Here is a 20484-nt window from a genome sequence, read left to right as displayed (position 1 = left end):
GCGCTCCGGAGTTTCTCGAGGCACATTCGGGCCCTCTCGGCTCTGCAAGACTCCACGGAAATCTTAGGTCTCAAGCAGATCGTTTCGTCGCCTAAAGGGTAAGGGCGACTTGTACCGACAGTCCCTCGGCAGTTTCCGGAGGTGTTCGGGATAGGCCCGAGTGTGGCGCCCTCTGGCGGCGACCAGGGGTGGGGTGGGGGTTAGTGAGCCAGCGCGCGCAGACGCAGCTGCGCGCCGGCGGTCGTTCAGACCGGATGTGGTTGTGGCTGAGGTCAGTTCCGGCGGGTGACGGTGCGGACGGGTCAGGAGCGTAGAGGCGGCGGCAAAATGGCGGCGCCTGAGGAGCGGGATCTAACCCAGGAGCAGACAGAGAAGCTGCTGCAGTTTCAGGTAGCAGCGAGTACTCGGTGCAGCAAATGCCTCCGCGGGATGGGGAGTGGGCCCCTAGAGGAGTTCAGAACTTTCCTCAGATTGGGCTCAGATTCTTCTTAGACCAGCAGGCCGACCCCCTCCCCCCAGACTCCAACTGCCCTGATTCCCCCGGCCCCCAAGCCTCTGTTGGTCCCTAGCCTTCCAGCCATCGCTGCGGCCAGACCCGCCTCGTTTGTGCTTCTGTGCCCTCAGCGTGTCAGCTTCCCTGGTTTCCTTTAGCGGCGTCAGTCCTCAGCCATCCTTCCCAGCCCGCTTATCGGTCGGACCCTCTCCGCCCAACGAGTCTGTATCTGCCGGAGACGCTTAATCCCTACCGCGGAGTTGGCGTCAGTTCGGGTCTCTGATAGGAAAACCTCCTGCCAGCATCCCATGCCATTTCCACAAACATTCCCACAAACTGGGGCCTCTTGGATACCAGGTTTCGTGTTGGGGGTTCCGGTCGGGAAGGGGGCATCTACACACAGACCTGGTCCCCGCCCTAGAGGTGTGGGAGGACACCAAGTGAGAAAACAATGCAAGGTGATGAGTGTCATCAGTGGCTTCTGACGGGATTTATTACTTTTGGCTTATTCCTGGATTCCTGTGCTTCACTATGCTTGAGGAGGGTGGTAACTTGCAGGAATGTTATGTTAATACAGGACGTCGTATTAAGAACATTTGCCACTAATCACTTACCCTTGAGCTGGAGAATGGTTGGAGGATACCACTAGGGTGGGTAACTTTGGCACTTTGTTACCAGTTTCTTATCTCTGAAGAGACTGTCTTAAAAATATCTACCCCCAAGCCGGCCGCGGTGGCTCACGCCTGTAATTTCTGCACTTTGGGAGGCCAAGGCGGGCGGATCACGAGGTCAGGAGTTCGAGACCAGCCTGGTCAATATGGTGAAACCCCGTCTCTACTAAACATACAAAGATTAGCCGAGCATGGTGGTGCACGCCTGTAGTCCCAGGTACTCGGGAGGCTGAAGCAGGAGACTCGCTTGAACCCGGAAGGCGGAGGTTGCAGTGAGCCGAGATCGCACCACTGCACTCCAGCCTGGGCAGCAGCAAGAGTGAAACTCCGTCTCAAAAAAAAAAAAAAATCTACTTCCTGAGGATGTTTTGGAGATCAAATGGACATATGGATGTCAGGAGGGCCTTGTGGACTGTAAAATGCCCCCAAATAGTATTTCTGCTATTAATTTGACTTAGGCTAGACCTAACGTTATTGATACACTTATTTCCTTATATAAAATGTGTAAATATTCATTTATTCAGCTATATTTATGAAGAACCTTAGTGCTCAGCGCTGCTAGGTGGAATCCCATTTACTATTTCAGATGTAAGTACTTTGTAAACTTAGTGTACATAACCTCATTTAATACAACAACCCTATGAGGTTCATACTGTTACAGTTGCTGATTTACAGATGAAGGGTATCAGGACCAAGAAATAAAATGCTTAGGTTACACAGCTAGAAAGTGATGATGTCAGATTTAAAGCTATGTCCATCTTCCAGAACCCTTCCCAGACTTCTGACTTCTGTCTTGTACAACTTATATGTCAGTGTACAGTTGAGTGTGGAATGCAGATGCTGAGATAATAAATATTTTTTTGGCGAGTTCTCACTTTTCTGCAATTTCCTTGAATAGACTTCACTATAATAAATTTTGAAGTGGTTATTTTTTCCCCTCTTAAATTGAGCAGTGGGTTGGAAGTGTATAAATGGAAAAATGCTGTCGTAGATGTAATTGACATTTGATTGGAATTTTTGGTAGAGAAATTGAATTGATGACCCAGCAAATTATAATTAAAGAATGAGTAAACAGCAGACAACCAGCTTACACTTCCATTACACTTCCAGGTAGACCACCAATTTCAGAGTGTTGTTTAACTTTGGCAGACCATTTTACCCCCTAGAACTCTTCAGGGGTAAGCTAACATGTTGTTTAAGTGCAATGAAGCAATGTGAGTTATGGTATCTTTAGTCTCATACTGGGAGAGCATGAATATGAATATATGATAGCATTTCTGAAGTAAAGTGCATAGGAACTTCCATCTTCTGTGGAGTTTTTTTTTTTTTTTTTTTGAAATGGGGTTTCGCTCTTGTTGCCCAGGCTGGAGTACAGTGGCGTGATCTCAGTTCACTTCAACCCATGCCTTCCGGTTTCAAGCCATTCTCCCGCCTCAGCCTCCCGAATAGCTGGGACTACAGGCACGTGCCACCACACCCAGCTAACTTTTTGTATTTTTAGTAGAGACGGGGTTTCACTATGTTGGCCAGGATGGTCTCGATTTCTTGACCTCATGATCCACCCGCCTTGGCTAGGATTACAGGCGTGAGCCACTGCGCCCGGCCAGAACTGTGGAGATCTTTATTAGAAGAGAGGTGGGTAGCAGGTTTGACTGTATTAAGATTGCCTTATGAAACTGGATTTATTGAGGGAAATGCATCTTTCTTTTTTCCATTCTATAAGCAATCGCTGGATCAGATTCATTATCCAGATTGCCATTAAACAAACATTTGTTGAAACTCACTAGATGCCAAGCATTATACCAAGCATCAGTTGATGTTCATTAACTCTTTTTTTAAGAAAAAATATTTTAGGCTGTGTGCGGTGGCTCACGCCTGTAATCCCAGCACTTTGGGAGGCCGAGGCGGGTAGATCACCTGAGGTCAGGAATTCAAGATCAGCCTGGCCAACATGACAAAACCCCGTCTCTACTGAAAATACAGAAATTAGCCAGGCATAGTGGCACATGCCTGTAATCCCAGCTATTAGAGGGACTGAGGCAGGAGGATCGCTTGAACCTGGGAGGCGGAGGTTGCAGTGAGCTGAGATCGTGCCACTGCTCTCCAGCCTGGGCAACAGAGTGGGACTCTGTCTCAAAAAAGAAAAAAAAAAAAAGAAACTTTAAAAGTAGAGATGGGGGTCTTGCTATGTTGTCCAGGCTGGTCTCAAACTCCTGCCTCAGCCTCTCACAGTGTTGAGATTACAGGTGTGAGCCACCACACTTGGCCCCTTAACTCTTTTAAATCTTTTAATATAAAAGTGTAAAGGGTTAATCTTGTTCATTTTAATAATGAAGAAACAGGTTCTGAGAGGTCAAATAGCTTGCACAAGTAGTAAGTGGTAGAGATTTAGAAATTTATATCCACAACCATCTTGTGTGTAACTTAATGGAGAAGTCAAGTACACACATGAATAATGGGTATATGATACACACACACACACACACTTCAGCCTAGGCTGAAGTGCGGTGGCGTGATCATAGTTCATTGCAACCTCAAACTCCTGGACTCAAGTGAATCCTCCCACCTCAGCCTCCTAAGTGGCTAGGACTAGAAGTGCCCAGCTAATTTTTGTTTGTTTTTGAGACAGAGTCTTGCTCTGTTGCCCAGGCTGGGGTGCAGTGGCACGATCTCGACTCACTGCAGCCTCTGCCTCCCGGGTACAAGCTATTCTCCTGCCTCAGCCTCCTGAGTAGCTGGGATTACAGGCAGCTGCCACCATGCCTGGCTAATTTTTGTATTTTTAGTAGAGACGACGTTTCCCTGTGTAGGCCAGGCTGGTCTTGAACTCCTGACCTCAGGTGACCCACCTGCCTCAGCCTCCCAAAGTGCTGGGATATTACAGGCATGAGCCACCACTCCCAGCCCTGGCTAATTTTTTCTTCTATTTTCTTTTTAAATTTTTTTTTTTTTTTTTAATTTTTTAGACAGGGGCTAGCTCTGTTGCCTAGGCTGGAGAGCAGTGGCATGATCATGGCTTACTGCAGTGATGAACTGAAGGCTCAAGCAGATCCTTCCACCTCAGCCTCTTGAATAGCTGGGACTACAGGCTCGTGCTACCACGCCTGGCTAAAGTTTTCTGTGTGTGTAGAAACGAGGTCTCCCTATGTTGCCCAGGCTGGTCTCGAACTCCTGTGCTCAAGCAGTCCTCCTGCCTCAGCCTCTCAAAGTGCAGGTGTGAACCACTGCGCCTGGCCATAATGTGGTATTTAAAGAGTGCTGTGGAGCTTAGGGAAGACCAAGAGTATTCATGAGGGGAGAAAGATAGTTTAGCAGTTAACATTTTTTTTTTTTTTTTTTTTTGAGACAGAGTCTCTCTCTGTTTCCCAGGCTGGAGTGCAGTGGTGCGATCTCGGCTCACTGCAGCCTCTGCCTCCCGGGTTCTGGTGATTGCCCTGCCTCAGCCTCCCAGGTAGCTGAGATTACAGGTATGCACCACACGCCGGCTAATTTTTGTATTTTTAGTAGAGATGGGGTTTCACCATGTTGGCCAGGCTGGTCTAGAACTTCTGACCTCAGGTGATCCGCCTGCCTCAGCCTCCCAAAGTGCTAGGATTACAGGCACGAGCCACAGGACCCGGCCAGCAGGTAACATTTATTAAGTATCTACTATGCCTTAGGCGTAGTGTTAAAGTATAACTATTACGTTTAATCCTTACAGCAGTTTTTAAAGTACCATAGGTGGTATGCATAAGGAAACAAATCTATCGATGTATTTGCTCAAGGTGATTAAGCTACTAGGTAGTGGAATTCTAGTGGGTCTACATCTGTACTTGAAGGCTGAGCTCTTACCAATATACCTTGCTACTTTGGAAGAGGAATAGAATTTCAACAGGTGTTGGGCAGAATATTCAAAGCTGAAGAAATAGCTTGCACAAGGTAGGGAGATGGGAAAGTGAAGTGTCTGTGGTGATGAACTGAAGAGTATTGGAAGCGGACAGTAAGACTAGAAAGGTAAATTAAAGCCAGGGCTTTGAAATGGTTTAAACTTTAATCTGTAGACAAAAGGAGCCATCAAAGGATTTTTCAACTAGGGAGTGGCACTAGGTTTCAGGTTTGCTTCACTAACAGTATGGAGTATGTGTTTGGAATCTCCACAGGGGTTAGGACAGAACAGGATGACACGTTAGGAGTTGGTTCTCAATATGTTTTTTCATTTGGTATATTGAAATTAGGGAAAGTAAAATATTTTGGAAATCTCAGGTTTCCTGTGTTTCACTTTTTTTGTGACATGATTTGGTTAGAACTCCCCAAGGCATTTTATTTAATATCATGTTTCTCAGCCTATTTGATGTCTTCTAGGATTCTTCTATAGTTCTCCACTTCTGTTTGTTTTGGAATCAGTTGAATATGAGTAACTATTGCAGACAATTGTTTTAAGCCATTTCAAATGGGAAAGAATACGGACATAGGCTTTAAGGAGAGCTAATGCAGGTATGTGAAAGGTTACTTTTATTGGCGTTCATTTTCCCAGATTTCCAAATATAGCAGACTCTCCTAGTGCCTTGGTTCACTGCCTCTAGATTGCTGTTGGAACAGCTGGAGAAGGATGACATGGACAGAGAGAAGGGGGAACTAAAGGAGTTACGCAGGCCAGCAGAGGAAGAAATGATCCCTTTTCTGCTGGCACAGGAGGAAGAAATGTATGACCCTCATCCTTTTAAATGACAGTCTGAATGCTGGGCTGTAGAATCAAATTTATAACTCATTTTGAAAATCTTTCTTTTGGCTTCACCTGATTATTACCTAAAGGGAAAAAAACACATGGTGCTGTTCATGTATTGAAAACAGAACATACGATGGTCCAGTTGAGGTTTTTTTGCCAGAGAATTTGGCACTGTTGAGAAAACAAGAGCTTTGAAAATCCAGGCAAATATGACTTAGCTTTTCAACAGCTTCTGGTGAGTTCTGCGATCTTAAACAGGTTCTTGCTTCTTTGAACCTCTTTCATTTTCTATAAAATGGAGATACTGGCCGGGCGCAGTGGCTCATGCCTTTAATCCCAGCACTTTGGGAGGTTAAGGCCGGCGGATCATGAGGTCAGGAGTTTGAGACCAGCCTGGACAACATGGTGAAACCCCATCTCTACTAAAAATACAAAAAAATTATCTGGGCATGGTGGCAGGTGCCTGTAATCCCAGCTACTTAGGAGGCTGAGGCAGGAGAATTGCTTGAACCTGGTAGGTGGAGGTTGCAGTGATCCAAGACCACGCCATTGCACTCCAGCCTGGGCAAGAGCAAGACTCCATCTTAAAAAAAAAAAAAAAGTTGGAGATACTATTATCTAGTTCACAGCATTCTTTTTATTTTTTACTTTAAAAAATCTAGTAGGCTGGGGACCTGTAATCCCAGGACTTTGGGAGGCCGAGGCAGGCAGATCACTTGAGACCAGGAGTTCAAGACCAGCCTGACCGTCTCTACTAAAAATATAAAAATTAGCCAGACATATTGGCATGCACTTGTGATCCCAGCTACTGGGGAGGCTGAGGCAGGAGAATCACTTGAACTCTGGAGGCAGTGGTTGCAGTGAGCTGAGATCGTGACACTGCACTCCAGCCTGGGCGACAGAGTGCGAATCTCAAATAAATAAATAAAAATAAAATATCAAAATAAATAAAAATAAAAATACAAAAGAAGTTAGTCAGGTGTGGTGGCACGGGCCTGTAATCCCAGCTACTTGGGAGGCTGAGGCATGGGAATCACTTGAACTCAGGAGGTGGAGGTACCAATGAGCCAAGATCACGCCAGTGCACTCTAACCTGGGCAACAGAGCCAGATTCTGTCTAAAAAAAAATGTAGTAATATATGCTTGTTGCAAGTTAGCAACATACAATTGTATTTTAAAAAGTAATCAAATCTTATTTTATTTCCCCATTCTAGTTCCAGGTTTGTTGTTTGTGTATTTTTGTCTTCTGCATGTACAGATCTACAAACGCTTAATGTGGAAGCTTTCTTAACCTTAACCTTCACTTGACTGATTAATTGGAACAGATATCCTCCTTTCCCTAAACTCTGTTCTGTAATACGTTCAAGCGTTTCTGCAAACTTTACTCTGTGATACGCTCAAGTGTCCAGTTGTACTCCTGACAAGAGGCAGTTATGTTTTCTCCCAAACTACTGTGTGCTGGTTATGTTTGTCATGTGCATTTAATTAAACACTACATAAACCTATAAAATACCAGTGCAAAAGGAGTTTTCATTGATATGAAACCAAAATGAAAAGCTTTAAACTGGCTCTGTCCGGGAAATTGCTAAAAAAAAAAAAAATTGCTGTTCAGTTAGGTGTGGGCAAGTTAACTGTAAATGACTTTGGGAAAAATCATTGAGATGCAAGATTGTGCACTTACTGCTTGGCAAGTGTTCAGGGTTGCACTCCACTTAAAGAAATCAAATCAGTATGGGTTATGCTAAAAAGATCCCAGCCTGGGCAACATGGTGAAATCTCATCTCTGCTAAAACTACAACAAAAAAATTAGCTGGACTTAGTGGCGCATGCCTGTGGGCCTGTGATCCCAGCTACTTGGGAGACTGAGGTGGGAGCATCACCTTAGCCCAGGAGGTGGAGGCTGCAGTGGGCCATGATTGCACCACTGCACTCCAGCCTGGGTGACAGAGTGAGACCTTGTCTCAAAAAAAAAAAAAAGTAAAAAATAGCTGGGCACAGTGGGTGCACGCCTGTAATCCCAGTACTTTGGGAGGCCGAGGTGGGCAGATCACCTGAGGCCAGGAGTTTGAGACCAGCCTAGCCAACATGGTGAAACCCTATCTCTACTAAAATACAGAAATTAGCTAGACTTCGTGGCGGGTGCCTGTAATTCCAGATACTCAGGAGGCTGAGGCAGGAGAATCGCTTGAACCTGGGAGGCAGAGGTTGCAGTGAGCCGAGGTCGCACCAGTGCCCTCCAGCCTGGGTGACCGAGCGAGACTCCCTCTCAAAAAACTAAAAAAGATCCAAGGAGTGCCAGTGGATCCATTCCCTAAAGAAAAGGATAGGCTTTTCTCAAAAGGTTGTTGTGTTACTGTGAGTTCTTTGTTAAAATGAAATGTTGACATACTGTGTAGAATATTTTTATTACTCACTTTGACTTCAGTTAATTGATTAGTTATGGGTCCCATTCTCGCTGGGTAAGAGAACTTCTGTCTTTGTCTTACAGAAATATGATTATATTATACTTAACTGCGTAGCATAGGTAAGTAGTCATGAAGACTGACTGGATTTGTTTGTTTGAGACATAGTTTTGCTCTTGTTGCCCAGGCTGGAGTGCAGTGGTGTGATCTCAGCTCATTGCAACCTCCACCTCCTGGGTTTAAGCAATTCTCCTGCCTCAGCCTCCCGAGTAGCTGGGATTACAGGTGTGTGCCACCATGCCCGGCTAATTTTTGTGTCTTTAGTAGAGCTGGGATTTCCCCATGCTGGCCAGGCTCGTCTTAAATTCCTAACCTGAGGTGAGCCGCCCACCTCGGCCTCTCAAAGTGCTGGGATTACAGGCGTGAGCCACAGTGCCTAGCCCAAAATATATTTTTAAAACTTAAAATGAACAACTCCATTAAAAGGTAGGCAAAAGATCAGAATAGACAACTCACCAAAGAAGATACACAGATGGCATGTAAGCATATGAGAAGATGCTCAAATCTTTTTTTTTTTAATAATTTTATGATTTATTTATTTTTTTATTTATTTTTGTTTAATTTTTATTATACTTTAAGTTCTAGGGTACATGTGCACAACGTGCAGGTTTGTTACATATGTATACATGTGCCATGTTGGTGTGCTGCACCCATCAATTCGTCAGCACCCATCAGCTCGTCATTTACATTAGTTATAACTCCCAATGCTCAAATCTTTAAGGATTTGAGGTCCTTAAGGAATTGCAAATTAAAGCAACAGTGAAACAGGAACCCTCCTGAGTTCAAGCGATCCAACCACCTTGGCCTCCCAAAGTGCTTGAATTACAGGTGTGAGCCTCTGCACCCAGCCTCAGCTGGAATTTCTGTTCCATTGGTCTTTTCCTATATGTGCCAATATTGCACTTAATTATAGAGGCTTATGATATATTTTGATCTGGAGGAACACCCCTGCCTCCCCTCCCCTTCCCTTCCCTTCTTGACAGAGTGTCTGTTGCCCAGGCTGGAGTGCAATTGTGCAGTCTTGGCTCACTGCTGGGCTCAAGCCATCCTCCCACCTCCCCCTCTTAGGTAGTTGGGACCACAGGCACATGCCACCATGCCCAGCTAATTTTTGTATTTTTAGTAGAGATGGGGTTTCGCCATGTTGGCCTGGCTGGTATTGAACTCCTGACCTTAAGTGATCCACCTGCCTTGGCCTTACAAAGTACTGGGATTATAGGCATGAGCCACCACATCTGACCTCAGAATAATATATATATATATATATATTTTTTGAGACGGAGTCTCACTCTCTCGCCCAGGCTGGAGTGCAGTGGCACGATCTCGGCTCACTGCAACCTCTGCCTCCCAACTTTGTTGTGCCTCAGCTTCCCGAGTAGCTGAGACTACAGGCGTGTGCCACCACGACCGATTAATTTTTGTATTTTTTTAGTAGAGACGGAGTTTCACCACATTGGCCAGGCTGGTCTTGAACTCCTGACCTTGTGATCCACCCACCTCGGCCTCCCAAAGTGCTGGGATTACAGGCGTGAGCCACCGTGCCTGGCCCAGAACAGTATTTCTAACAAAAATAGTTGGAGTGGCATTGATTAGAGCAGCATAAAATTTTTCTGTGTACCTCATGGTCTGACTTCACTGTCAAACCTTACATTTTTACCCTTTCTATTTCTATTCCAGTGATATTTTTTAATTTCCCTAACATATTATTCCTTCTCATGCCTCCATACTTGCTCTTCCCTTGTCCTGAAATTTCTCTTTCCACTAGCTTTCAGCTCAGAACCTTGATTTCTTCCTTGGTAAGTTCCTTGAAGGACTTAAGGATTTGTTTACTGGTGTGTAGTAATTGTCATAATAATAAAATTATTTACATGTCTTTTAACTCCACACAGTTTTGGGGGGTTCAAACTGATTTCTTTGTTTGGTGCTTGCTGCATGATAGATGCTTGATTAATATTTGTTCAGTGAATAATTCACCAGAAATCTCAATCCCAAAGTGTTTTTTGTTCTATTCTTTTTTTTTTCTCTTTCGAACTACAGGCCCATGCCACCACACCCAGCTAACATGGTCTCCTTAAGTTGTCCAGGCTGGTCTCAAACTCCTGGACTCAAGCGATCTGCCTGCTTCAGCCTCTTTTTTATTTTTGTTTTGTTTTTTGAGCGTTGAAAGTTAACCATATTCTCATCTTTGCAGCAGTGTAGGGGAAAGAGGTCCATATTAGGAACTTAGCAATTTGATATCTCTGACAGTTACTTTATCCTTGTAGGCCTCAGTTTCTGTATCTGCAAAATGACATAGATATTTGTGTGGGTGTGGGTGTTTTGTTTTTTCTTTCAACTTTCATTTTAGCTAAGGGGGTAAGTGTGCAGGTTTGATACATGAGTAAATGATTTGTTGCTGGGATTTGTTGTATGAATGATCCCATCACCCAGATTGTAAGCGTAGTATCCAACACTTAGTTTAATTTTTCAACACTTGCCCCCTTCCCACTCTACCCCATCTAGTAGTCCTCAGTGTCTGTTGTTCTCATCTTTGTGTCTATGTGTACTCAGTGTGTTTAGCTCCCACTTATAAGTAAGAATGTGGTGTTTGGTTTTTTGGTTCTGCATTAATTTACGATGACAGCCTCCAGCTACATCCATATTGCTGTGAAGGATGTGATTTTGTTCTTTTTTATAAGTGCGTGGTATTCTATGTGTATATGTACCACATTTTCTTTTTTTTTTTTTCCTTTGAGACGGAGTCTCGCTCTGTCGCCCAGGCTAGAGTGCAGTGGCGCCATCTCGGCTCACTGCAAGCTCCGCCTCCCGGGTTCACGCCATTCTCCTGCCTCAGCCTCCCGAGTAGCTGGGACTACAGGCGCCCGCCACCACGCCCGGCTGATTTTTTGTATTTTTAGTAGAGACGGGGTTTCACTGTGTTAGGCAGGATGGTCTCGATCTCCTGACCTCGTGATCTGCCCACCTTGGCCTCCCAAAGTGTTGGGATTACAGGCGTGAGCCACTGCGCCCAGCCATGTACCACATTTTCTTTATTCAGATCACTGTTGGTGGGCATCTAGGTTGATTCCATGTCTTTGCTATCATGAATAATGCTGTGATCAACATATGAGTGTGTGTCTTTTTGGTAGAACAAGTTATTCTCCTTTGAGTGTATACACATTAATGGGATTGCTGGGTCAAATGATAGTTTCGGTTTTTTGAGTTCTTTGAGAAATCCCCAGACTGCTTTCCGCAGTGGCTGAACTAATTTACATTCCCACCAATATTATATAAGCATTCCTTTTTCTCTATGGCCTTGCCAATGCCTATTTTTTCACTTTTTAGTAGTAGCCATTCTGACTGGTACAAAATGGTAACTCATTGTGATTTTGATTTACATTTCTCTAATGATCGGTGATGTTGACTATTTTTGGCCGTGAGTGTGTATGTATGTGTGTGTGTGTGTGTGTGTGTGTGTGTGTATATATATATATTTTTTTTTTTTCCTTAGGGTCTCACTTTGTTGCCGGGACTGGAGTGTAGTGGCATGATCTCAGCTCACTGCAGCCTCCGCCTTCCAGGTTCAAGAGATTCTCCTACCTCAGCCTCCCGAGTAGCTGGCACTACAGGCACGTGCCACCATGCCCAGCTAACTTTTGTATTTTTTGGTAGAGATGGGGTTTCACCTGTTGGCCAGGCTGATCTCGAACTCCTGGCCTCAAGTGACCCACTCACCTTGGCCTCTCAAAATTATGGGATTGCAGGCACGAGCCACCACTCCCAGCCCTGTATATGTCTTATTTTGAGAAGTGTCTGAGGTGGGTGTGGTGGCTCACACCTGTAATCCCAGCACTTTGGGAGGCTTAGGCAGTGGATCTCTTGAGCTTAGGAGTTTAAGACCAGCCCGGGCAACATGACAAGACCCAGACTGTACCAAAAATCCAGAAAATTCACCAGGCATGGTGGTGTGGGCCTGTTGTCCCAGCTACTTGGGAGGCTGAGGTGGGAGGATCACTTGAACCTGGGGGATGGAGGTTGCAATGAGCCAAGCAAGATGGTGCCACTGCACTCCAACCTGGGTGACAGAGTGACACCCTTGTCTCAAAGAAAAAAAAAGAAGTGTCTGTTCATGTACTTTGTACCCACCTCCCTTTTTTTTTTTTTTTGAGACAATGTTTTACTCCATCGCTTAGGCTGGAGTGCAGTGGTGCCATCTTGGCTCACTGCAACCTCTGCCTCCCAGGTTCAAGCGATGTCTCTTGCCTCAGCTTCCTGAGTAGCTGGGATTACAGGCGCACACCACCACACCCAGCTAATTTTTGTGTTTTTAGTAGAGACAGGGTTTCACTGTGTTGTTTAGGCTAGTCTCGAACTCCTGACCTCAAGCGGTTCACCCAGCTCAGCCTCCCAAGGTGCTGGGATTACAGGTGTGAGCCACTGCACCCAGCTTTTTGTTTTTGTTTTGTTTTTGTTTTTGTTTTTCGAGACAGGTTCTTGCTCTGTCTCTCAAGCTAAAGTACAGTAGTGTGATGATAGCTCACTGCGGCCTCAGAGTCCTGCTCAAGTGGTCCTCCCACTTCAGCTTCCAGAGGAGCTGGGCCTACAGGTGTACACCACCACACTGGGCTAATTTTTAAATGTTTTTTAGAGATGTTGCTTAGCCTGGTCTTGAACTTCTGATTTTGAGCAATCCTCCCACCTTGGCCTCCCCAAGTGATGGGATTACTAGTATGAGCCACTCCGCCTGGCTTTTGCCCTTTTTTTTTTAATGGGGTTATTATTATTACTATTATTTGCTCATTGAATTGTTTAAGTTTCTCATATATTTCGGATATTAGGCCTTTGTCAGATTCATAGTTTGCAAAGATTTTCTTCCATTTTGTCTGTTTACTCTGTTGATAGTTTCTTTTGCTGTGTAGAAGCTCTTTAGTTTAATTAGGTCCCACTTTTCAATTTTTTTTTTTGTTGCAAATGTTTTTGGGGACTTAGTCATAAATTCTTTGCCAAGACTGATGTCCAGAATGGTACTACTAGGTTTTCTTCTAGGATTTTTATAGTTTTAGGTCTTACATTTAATGACTAATATTTTTAAACTTTACAGGGGTGTTATAAGAAAGGATCAGAGGCCAGGCGCGGCGGCTCAAGCCTGTAATCCTAGCACTTTGGGAGGCCGAGACGGGCGGATCACGAGGTCAGGAGATCGAGACCATCCTGGCTAACACAGTGAAACCCCGTCTCTACTAAACTAGCCGGACGAGGTGGCGGGCACCTGTAGTCCCAACTACTCGGGAAGGCTGAGGCAGGAGAATGGCATAAACCCAGGAGGCAGAGCTTGCAGTGAGCTGAGATCTGCCTACTGCAGTCCAGCCTGGGAGACAGAGCGAGACTCTGTCTCAAAAAAACAAACAAAAAAAAGGATCAGAAAGGCTAGGTGCAGTGGCTCATGCCTGTTATCCCAGCACTTTATGAGACAGAGGTGGGAGGATCACCTGAGGTCAGGAGTTCGAGACTAGCCTGGCCAACGTGGTGAAACCCCAACCCTACTAAAAATACAAAATTAGCCGGGCGTGGTGGCAGGCGCTTGTAGTACCAGCTACTCGGGAGGCTGAGGCATGAGAATCACCTGAACCCAAGAGACAGAGGTTGCAGTGATCTGAGATCACACCATTGCACTCCAGCCTGGGTGACAGAGTGAGATTCTGTTCTCCAAACAAAACAAGAAAAAAAGAGTGGATCAGAAAACACATACTATAGTGCTTGGTTAATAGGTGTTTAATAGGCTGGGCGCCGTGGCTCACGCCTGTAATCTCAGCACTTTGGGAGGCCAAGTCAGGTGGATCATGAGGTCGAGACTAGCCTGGCCAACATGGTGAAACCCCATCTCTACTAAAAATAAAAAAATTAGCTGGGTGTGGTGGCGCATGTCCGTAGTCCCAGCTACTCAGGAGACTGAGGCAGGAGAATCACTTGAACCTGGGAGGCGGAGGTTGCAGTGAGCCGAGATCACGCCACTGTACTCCAGCCTAACGACAGAGCAAGACTCTGTCTCAAAAAAATAAAATGCAATAGATGTTTAATAAGTAGTTGAATCTAAATCCTAGAGCATCCTCTCATGTCAAGTTTTAAGATTGAAAAGTGATAATTTTTTTTTTTTTTTTTTTTTTTTTTTGAGACGGAGTCTCGCTCTGTCGCCCAGGCTGGAGTGCAGTGGCCGGATCTCAGCTCACTGCAAGCTCCGCCTCCCGGGTTCACGCCATTCTCCTGCCTCAGCCTCCCAAGTAGCTGGGACTACAGGCGCCCGCCACCTCGCCCGGCTAGTTTTTTGTATTTTTTTAGTAGAGACGGGGTTTCACCGGGTTAGCCAGGATGGTCTCGATCTCCTGACCTCGTGATCCGCCCGTCTCGGCCTCCCAAAGTGCTGGGATTACAGGCTTGAGCCACCGCGCCCGGCCTTTTTTTTTTTTTTTGAGACAAAGTCTGGCTCTGTCGCCCAGGCTGGAGTGCAGTAGCGTGATCTCGGCTCACTGCAACCTCCGCCTCCTGGGTTCACACCATTCTCCTGCCTCAGTCTCCTGAGTAGCTGGGACTACAGGCGCCCACCACCACGCCTGGCTAATTTTTTGTATTTTTTTTTTTTTTTTTAGTAGAGACGGGGTTTCACTGTGTTAGCCAGTGTAGTCTCCATCTCCTGACCTTGTGATCCGCCCGTCTCGGCCTCCCAAAGTGCTGGGATTACAGGCATGAGCCACCGCGCCCAGCCAGTGATAAATTTTTAACATTTTGTGACTTGACATTAAATTTTGCTAATATATATACATCTTATGCATGTGAAATTCTAGGGGTGTGATTTCAAGCTGTCTTGAAACATAATGGCAGATTTTCTCAGCCTAGAAGGGGTGAAGGATGGGCAGGGAACAGGGAAGGTCAAATTATTAGATTATTTTTGGAGGACCTATAAAGTTTGTTTCTCTATAGTGTTTTTGAAGTGAAATACCTTCATGTCTCTCAAAACAACGTTTCTGCTTGAATCTGAGCGGTAAACTCACGTTTAGGAAAGATTGAATATAGCCAGCATACTTTTTGTTTCTGTTTGTTTTAGTGGAATTAAGTCTGTTAAGTGAAAGAATCAATACTAGAATAGGAATTAATGGGGGCCGGGCCTGGTGGCTCATGCCTGTAATCCCAGCAGTTTGAGAGGCTGAGGCGGGTGGATCACCTGAGGTCAGGAATTTGAGACCTGCCTGGCCAACGTAGTGAAACCACATCTCTACTAAGAATACAAAAAAAATTAGCCAGACCTGGTGGCACACTCCTGTATTTGGAAGGGCGAGGCAGGAGAATCGCTTGGCCTGGGAGGCAGAGGTTGCAGTGAGCCAAGAGGGTATCACTGCACTCCAGCCTGGGCAACAGAGTGAGACTCCATCTCAAAAAAAAAAAAAAAAAGGAATTAATGAAAGATAATTTATTTGGTTCCCCCAAAATCTAATTGTATTACTTCAGAACCTTTTAAGCTAGTTCAGACTCATCTCAGGATGCTTTTTACAAATGTCTCCTTAATGTGTCCTTCGTGTTTCTTTTTTTTCCTCACTCAGATACTGGAAGACCTCCTGTTTCTCAGTAGTAATAGTAGCTAACCTGTTTTAATCTGCACAACCCAAGGGACTGAGCACTATTTTTATTTACATTTTACCAATGAGGAAGCTAAACCTAAGAAAGATGCCTAAGGTTACCAAGCTAGTGCGTGGTAGAATTAGAATAAAGGGTTATTGCATGTGTGTTTTTTGTTTTTTGTTTTACTTTTTCTTTTTTTTTTTTTCCTTGAGACAGAGTCTTGCTCTGTTTCCCAGGCTAGAGTGCAATGACTTGATCTTGGCTCACTGCAACCTCCGCCTCCTGGGTTCAAGTGATTCTCCTGCCTCAGCCTCCCAAGTACCTGGGGATTACAGGTGCTCACCACCACACCTGGCTAATTTTTGTAGTTTTAGTAGAGACGGGGTTTCACCATGTTGGCCAGGCTGGTCTCGAACTCCTGACCTCAGTGATCTGCCTGCCTCAGCCTCCCATAGTGCTGGGATTACAGGCATGAGCCACTGCACCCAGCCTTAAATTTTTCTATTGCTGCTGCACAAATTAAAATTGCTTGTGTCTCTAACTTTCCAACAAAGCTCAGCCACTTCTTCCACTTACTCTTTTTTTTTTCTTTTCCTTTTTTTGTAGAGACAGGGTCTCATCATGTTTCCCAGGCTGGGCACGAACCCCTGTCCTTAAGGCCTCCTGCCTTGGCCTCCCAAAGTGTTGGGATTACAGGTGTGAGCTACCACACCCGGCCCCCACCTATTTTAATTGCTTGGATAAAGAATATTGTAGGGGTTTTTTTTGGAAATGTTTATTCATGTGGTATTTATGTATATTCAAATATTTATACAGTAAACATCCACACTTGTGTACTGCTATTTGGGTCCAATCAGTTATCAAATATTTGAGAATCTATTATTTGAGATTAAGATATGGTTATATCTTGATTTGCACAGACCATTTGGTTCCACAGCTGGTGTTTCCAAGCTGATTTTTTTTTTTTTTTTTGAGACAGGGTCTTGCTCTGTCACCTGGGCTGGAGTACGGTGGCACAACCATAGCTCACTGTAGCCTCAACCTCCCGGGCTCAAGTGACCCTCCCACATCAGCCTCCCAAGTAGCTGGGACTAAATGCATATACCGCCATGCCCAGCTACTGTTTTTGTTTTCTGTAGAGATGGGTCTCACTGTGTTGCCCAGGCTGCCAAACTGATTCTAAGTGAAAATTCTTCAAGGGATGTTAGTATTTTTTTTTTTTTTAGACCTTCCCTTATGTGAAGTTGTGAGATTAAATTTTCTTTTTTTCTAGAAGCAGAACCTTTCAAAGCCTTTAGAAGATTATATTGCAGATGTCTTTTTTTTTTTTTTTTTGAGACGGAGTCTTGCTCTGTCGCCCAGGCTGGAGTGCAGTGGCGCGATTTCAGCTCACTGCAAGCTCCGCCTCCTGAGTTCATGCCATTCTCCTGCCTCAGCCTCCCGAGCAGCTGGGATTACAGGCGCCCGCCACACGCCCGGCTAATTTTTTGTATTTTTAGTAGAGATGGGGTTTCACCATGTTAGCCAGGATGGTCTCGATCTCCTGACCTCATGATCCGCCTGACTCGGCCTCCCAAAGTGCTGGGATTACAGGCATGAGCCACCACCCCCAGCCTATATTGCAGATTTCTAAAAGGGGTATTTGAAAAGAGATATTTGATATGCACTTTTTTTTTTTTTTTTTTTTTTTGAGGCAGAGTCTCATTCTGTCTCCCCGGCTAGGGTACAGTGGCGCAATCTCAGCTCACTGCAACCTCCGCCTTCCAGGCTCAAGTGATCCTCTTGCCTCATCCTCCTGAGTAGCTGGGATTACAGGCATGCACCACCACGCCCTGCTAATTTTTGTATTTGTATTTTTATTTTTATTTATTTATTTTTTTGAGACGGAGTCTCGCTCTGTCGCCCAGGCTGGAGTGCAGTGGCCGGATCTCAGCTCACCGCAAGCTCCGCCTCCCGAGTTCACGCCATTCTCCTGCCTCAGCCTCCCGAATAGCTGGGACTACAGGCACCCGCCACCTCGCCCGGCTAGTTTTTCGTATTTTTCAGTAGAGACGGGGTTTCACCGTGTTAGCCAGGATGGTCTCGATCTCCTGACCTCGCGATCCGCCCGTCTTGGCCTCCCAAAGTGCTGGGATTACAGGCTTGAGCCACTGCGCCTGGCCAATTTTTGTATTTTTAGTAGAGACAGGGTTTCACCGTGTTGGCCAGGCTGGTCTCGAACTTCTGACCTCAAGTGATCTGTCCGCCTCAGCGTCCCAAAATGCTGGGATTACAGGCGTGAGCCACGGAGCCTAGCCAGATATGCACCATTTTCCAGTCTTATTTGACTCCAAACCCTTTGTCCATAGAGAAAAACTGTATTAACATGTTTGTTGATCTTATGCCTAAAGGAGAACAATTTTATATACATCTATGGGCTGATATTCAGCTACTAGTATATACAATAAAGAAATTGAAAGTTTCTTTTTCTTTTTTTTTTTTTGAGATGGAGTTTGGCCCTTGTCATCCAGGCTGGAGTGCAATGACACAATCTTGGCTTACTGCAGCGCCTGCTTCCCGGATTCAAGCAATTCTCCTGCCTCAACCTGTTGAGTAACTGGGATTGCAGGCACCTGCCACCATGCCTGCCTAATTTTTGTATTTTAGTAGAGACAGGGTTTCACCATGTTGGCCAGGCTGGTCTCAAACTCCTGATCTCAGGTGATCTGTCCTCCTTGGCCTCCCAAAGTGCTGAAATTACAGTTATGAGCCACCATGCCCATCCCAGAAATTGAAATTTTGTGAATTAAGGATTTATTGAAAGCTATTTTAGCTGGGCACAATGGCTCATGCCTGTATTGGGCACCTGGGAGGCTGAGGCAGGAGAATCACTTGAACCCAAGAGGCGGGATTTGCAGTGAGCCGAGATCCCACTACTGCACTCCAGCCTGGGCAACAGAGCGAGACTTCATCTCAAAAAAAAAAAAAAGAAAAGAAAATTTCTAGTAATAATGGGAGGCATTTTGGCATAAGAGAGAATCTGGACTTTGGAAGTAATTAGTCTAGATTTCAGTCTTTGCTCCACCATTTACCATTATCTGCATATTCCTAGACAAGGCATGTACATTTTGAATCTCTGGCTTTCTCAGTGATGAAAATAAGGGTTTCAATACTTACAGTATCTATTTTATTACATGGTGGTAGATGTTTAGTAAGTTGCCGGTTCTTAATTGGAGTATCAGTAATTAAATGTGAATAATAAAGATCTGAGTGTGTTTAAGAGTTTAAATTAGATCAGAGCCTAGCCATGATCACTTAATTTCCTGAACGGATTTCAGATTTCATTTCTCCTGCTACTATCAGAGAAGGCATACTGTCTATTACATAAAGCAAAGCAAAGCTGTCTGTGTGGTCGGAAGGAGAGAACAAAGATCCCTAGTTTTGCCAAGTTTCTCTCTGGGAATAACTGAAAACAAGACCTGAAATACGCATTCTTAGCAAGCTAAAACCAACAAGCCAATTGGAATTTAGAGAGTATTTAGATCTCAGCTGAGATTTCACACCAACCCCGTGCAGCGTTTGTTAGTATAAACAGATGAGATATGGAAAGATAAACTCCACTTAGGAAAATGAGGAGACTACACCCTGGTTACCCAATCCCTATCCAAATAGCTGTTTGAGCCATCTTGTTAAAATACTACACACCATCTATTATTGTTTGCCATACCTTCTTTGAGTCATGCTTTAGCAAGAGATAGATCAGGGATCACAGTATTTCCAAAGCTAGTCTCCAGGTGACTGACACCTTCTTGACTTCTGACTTGGGAGAGGCGGAAGTTTGACCAAAGCTGGAGTAGGAAAGTAGTTCACACACTTCTCCAATCTCCCCTATATATTTTACTAGATGCTTGACCAAAGCTGGAGTAGGAAAGTAGTATAGAATAGTTCACACACTTTCCCAGTCTCCCCTGTGCATTTTACTAGAGATTGATTGGGGTTCAGTCTATAGTAAAATGCCCCAAAAGTAAATAATGCCTTTCTCCCACTGATACTATCAGGCAATTACATTTTTAAGTTGCTATAGTTAAATGCAGTGCTCTCCAAAATCCTTGGAAAGTCAGTTTATGGAAGGGGAGTCATCTCTGAAGGGAGGAGGAAGGAGGGAAAGGATCATGGAGCAATGGATTTTTCTCAGTAAGACAGACTGGGATGGACCTGCCCAATGGATGGTTTTCTTTCCTTTTTTTTTTTTTTTCTGTCACCTGTCTGTCCCAGACCAGTGGGGGATTTATGGTGGCAGTTGATGACATTAGACACTCGGCCCTAAAAGATTAGAGAAGGGGGTGCCATAGTTAACCCTTATATCCATTGCAGCTAATTTGTACGATGCTATCTCAAGCCACCTTAGGTGTCAATAGACTTTTTTTTTTTTAATTTTTTTTTTTTTGAGTCAGTCTCACTCTTTTCGCCCAGCCTAGAGTGCAGTGGTGCCATCTCAGCTCGCTGCAACCTTCATCTCCCAGGTTCAAGCGATTCTGGTGCCTCAGCCACCCGAGTAGCTGGAGATTACAGGCATGCACAACC

The 20484-nt window shown here is 44.9% G+C and overlaps 1 protein-coding gene across 1 annotated transcript in view; it reads left to right on the top strand.

Annotated features, from left to right (window-relative positions):
* The first annotated feature begins 264 nt into the window (after positions 1-264).
* The window catches only part of FAF2 (Fas associated factor family member 2), a 61359-nt gene continuing 41139 nt past the window's right edge, over positions 265-20484 (top strand). The window contains exon 1 of the mRNA XM_008015372.3: positions 265-390. Within this exon, the coding sequence (XP_008013563.1) occupies positions 328-390 (63 nt within the window). The 5' untranslated portion in view covers positions 265-327. The remainder of the gene's footprint in view (positions 391-20484) is intronic.

The sequence above is a fragment of the Chlorocebus sabaeus genome, chromosome 23, assembly GCF_047675955.1.
Source record: "Chlorocebus sabaeus isolate Y175 chromosome 23, mChlSab1.0.hap1, whole genome shotgun sequence".
NCBI lineage: Eukaryota > Metazoa > Chordata > Mammalia > Primates > Cercopithecidae > Chlorocebus > Chlorocebus sabaeus.
The sequence above is the reverse complement of the archived record's forward strand: the minus strand, read 5'-3'. Positions and strand labels throughout refer to the sequence as shown.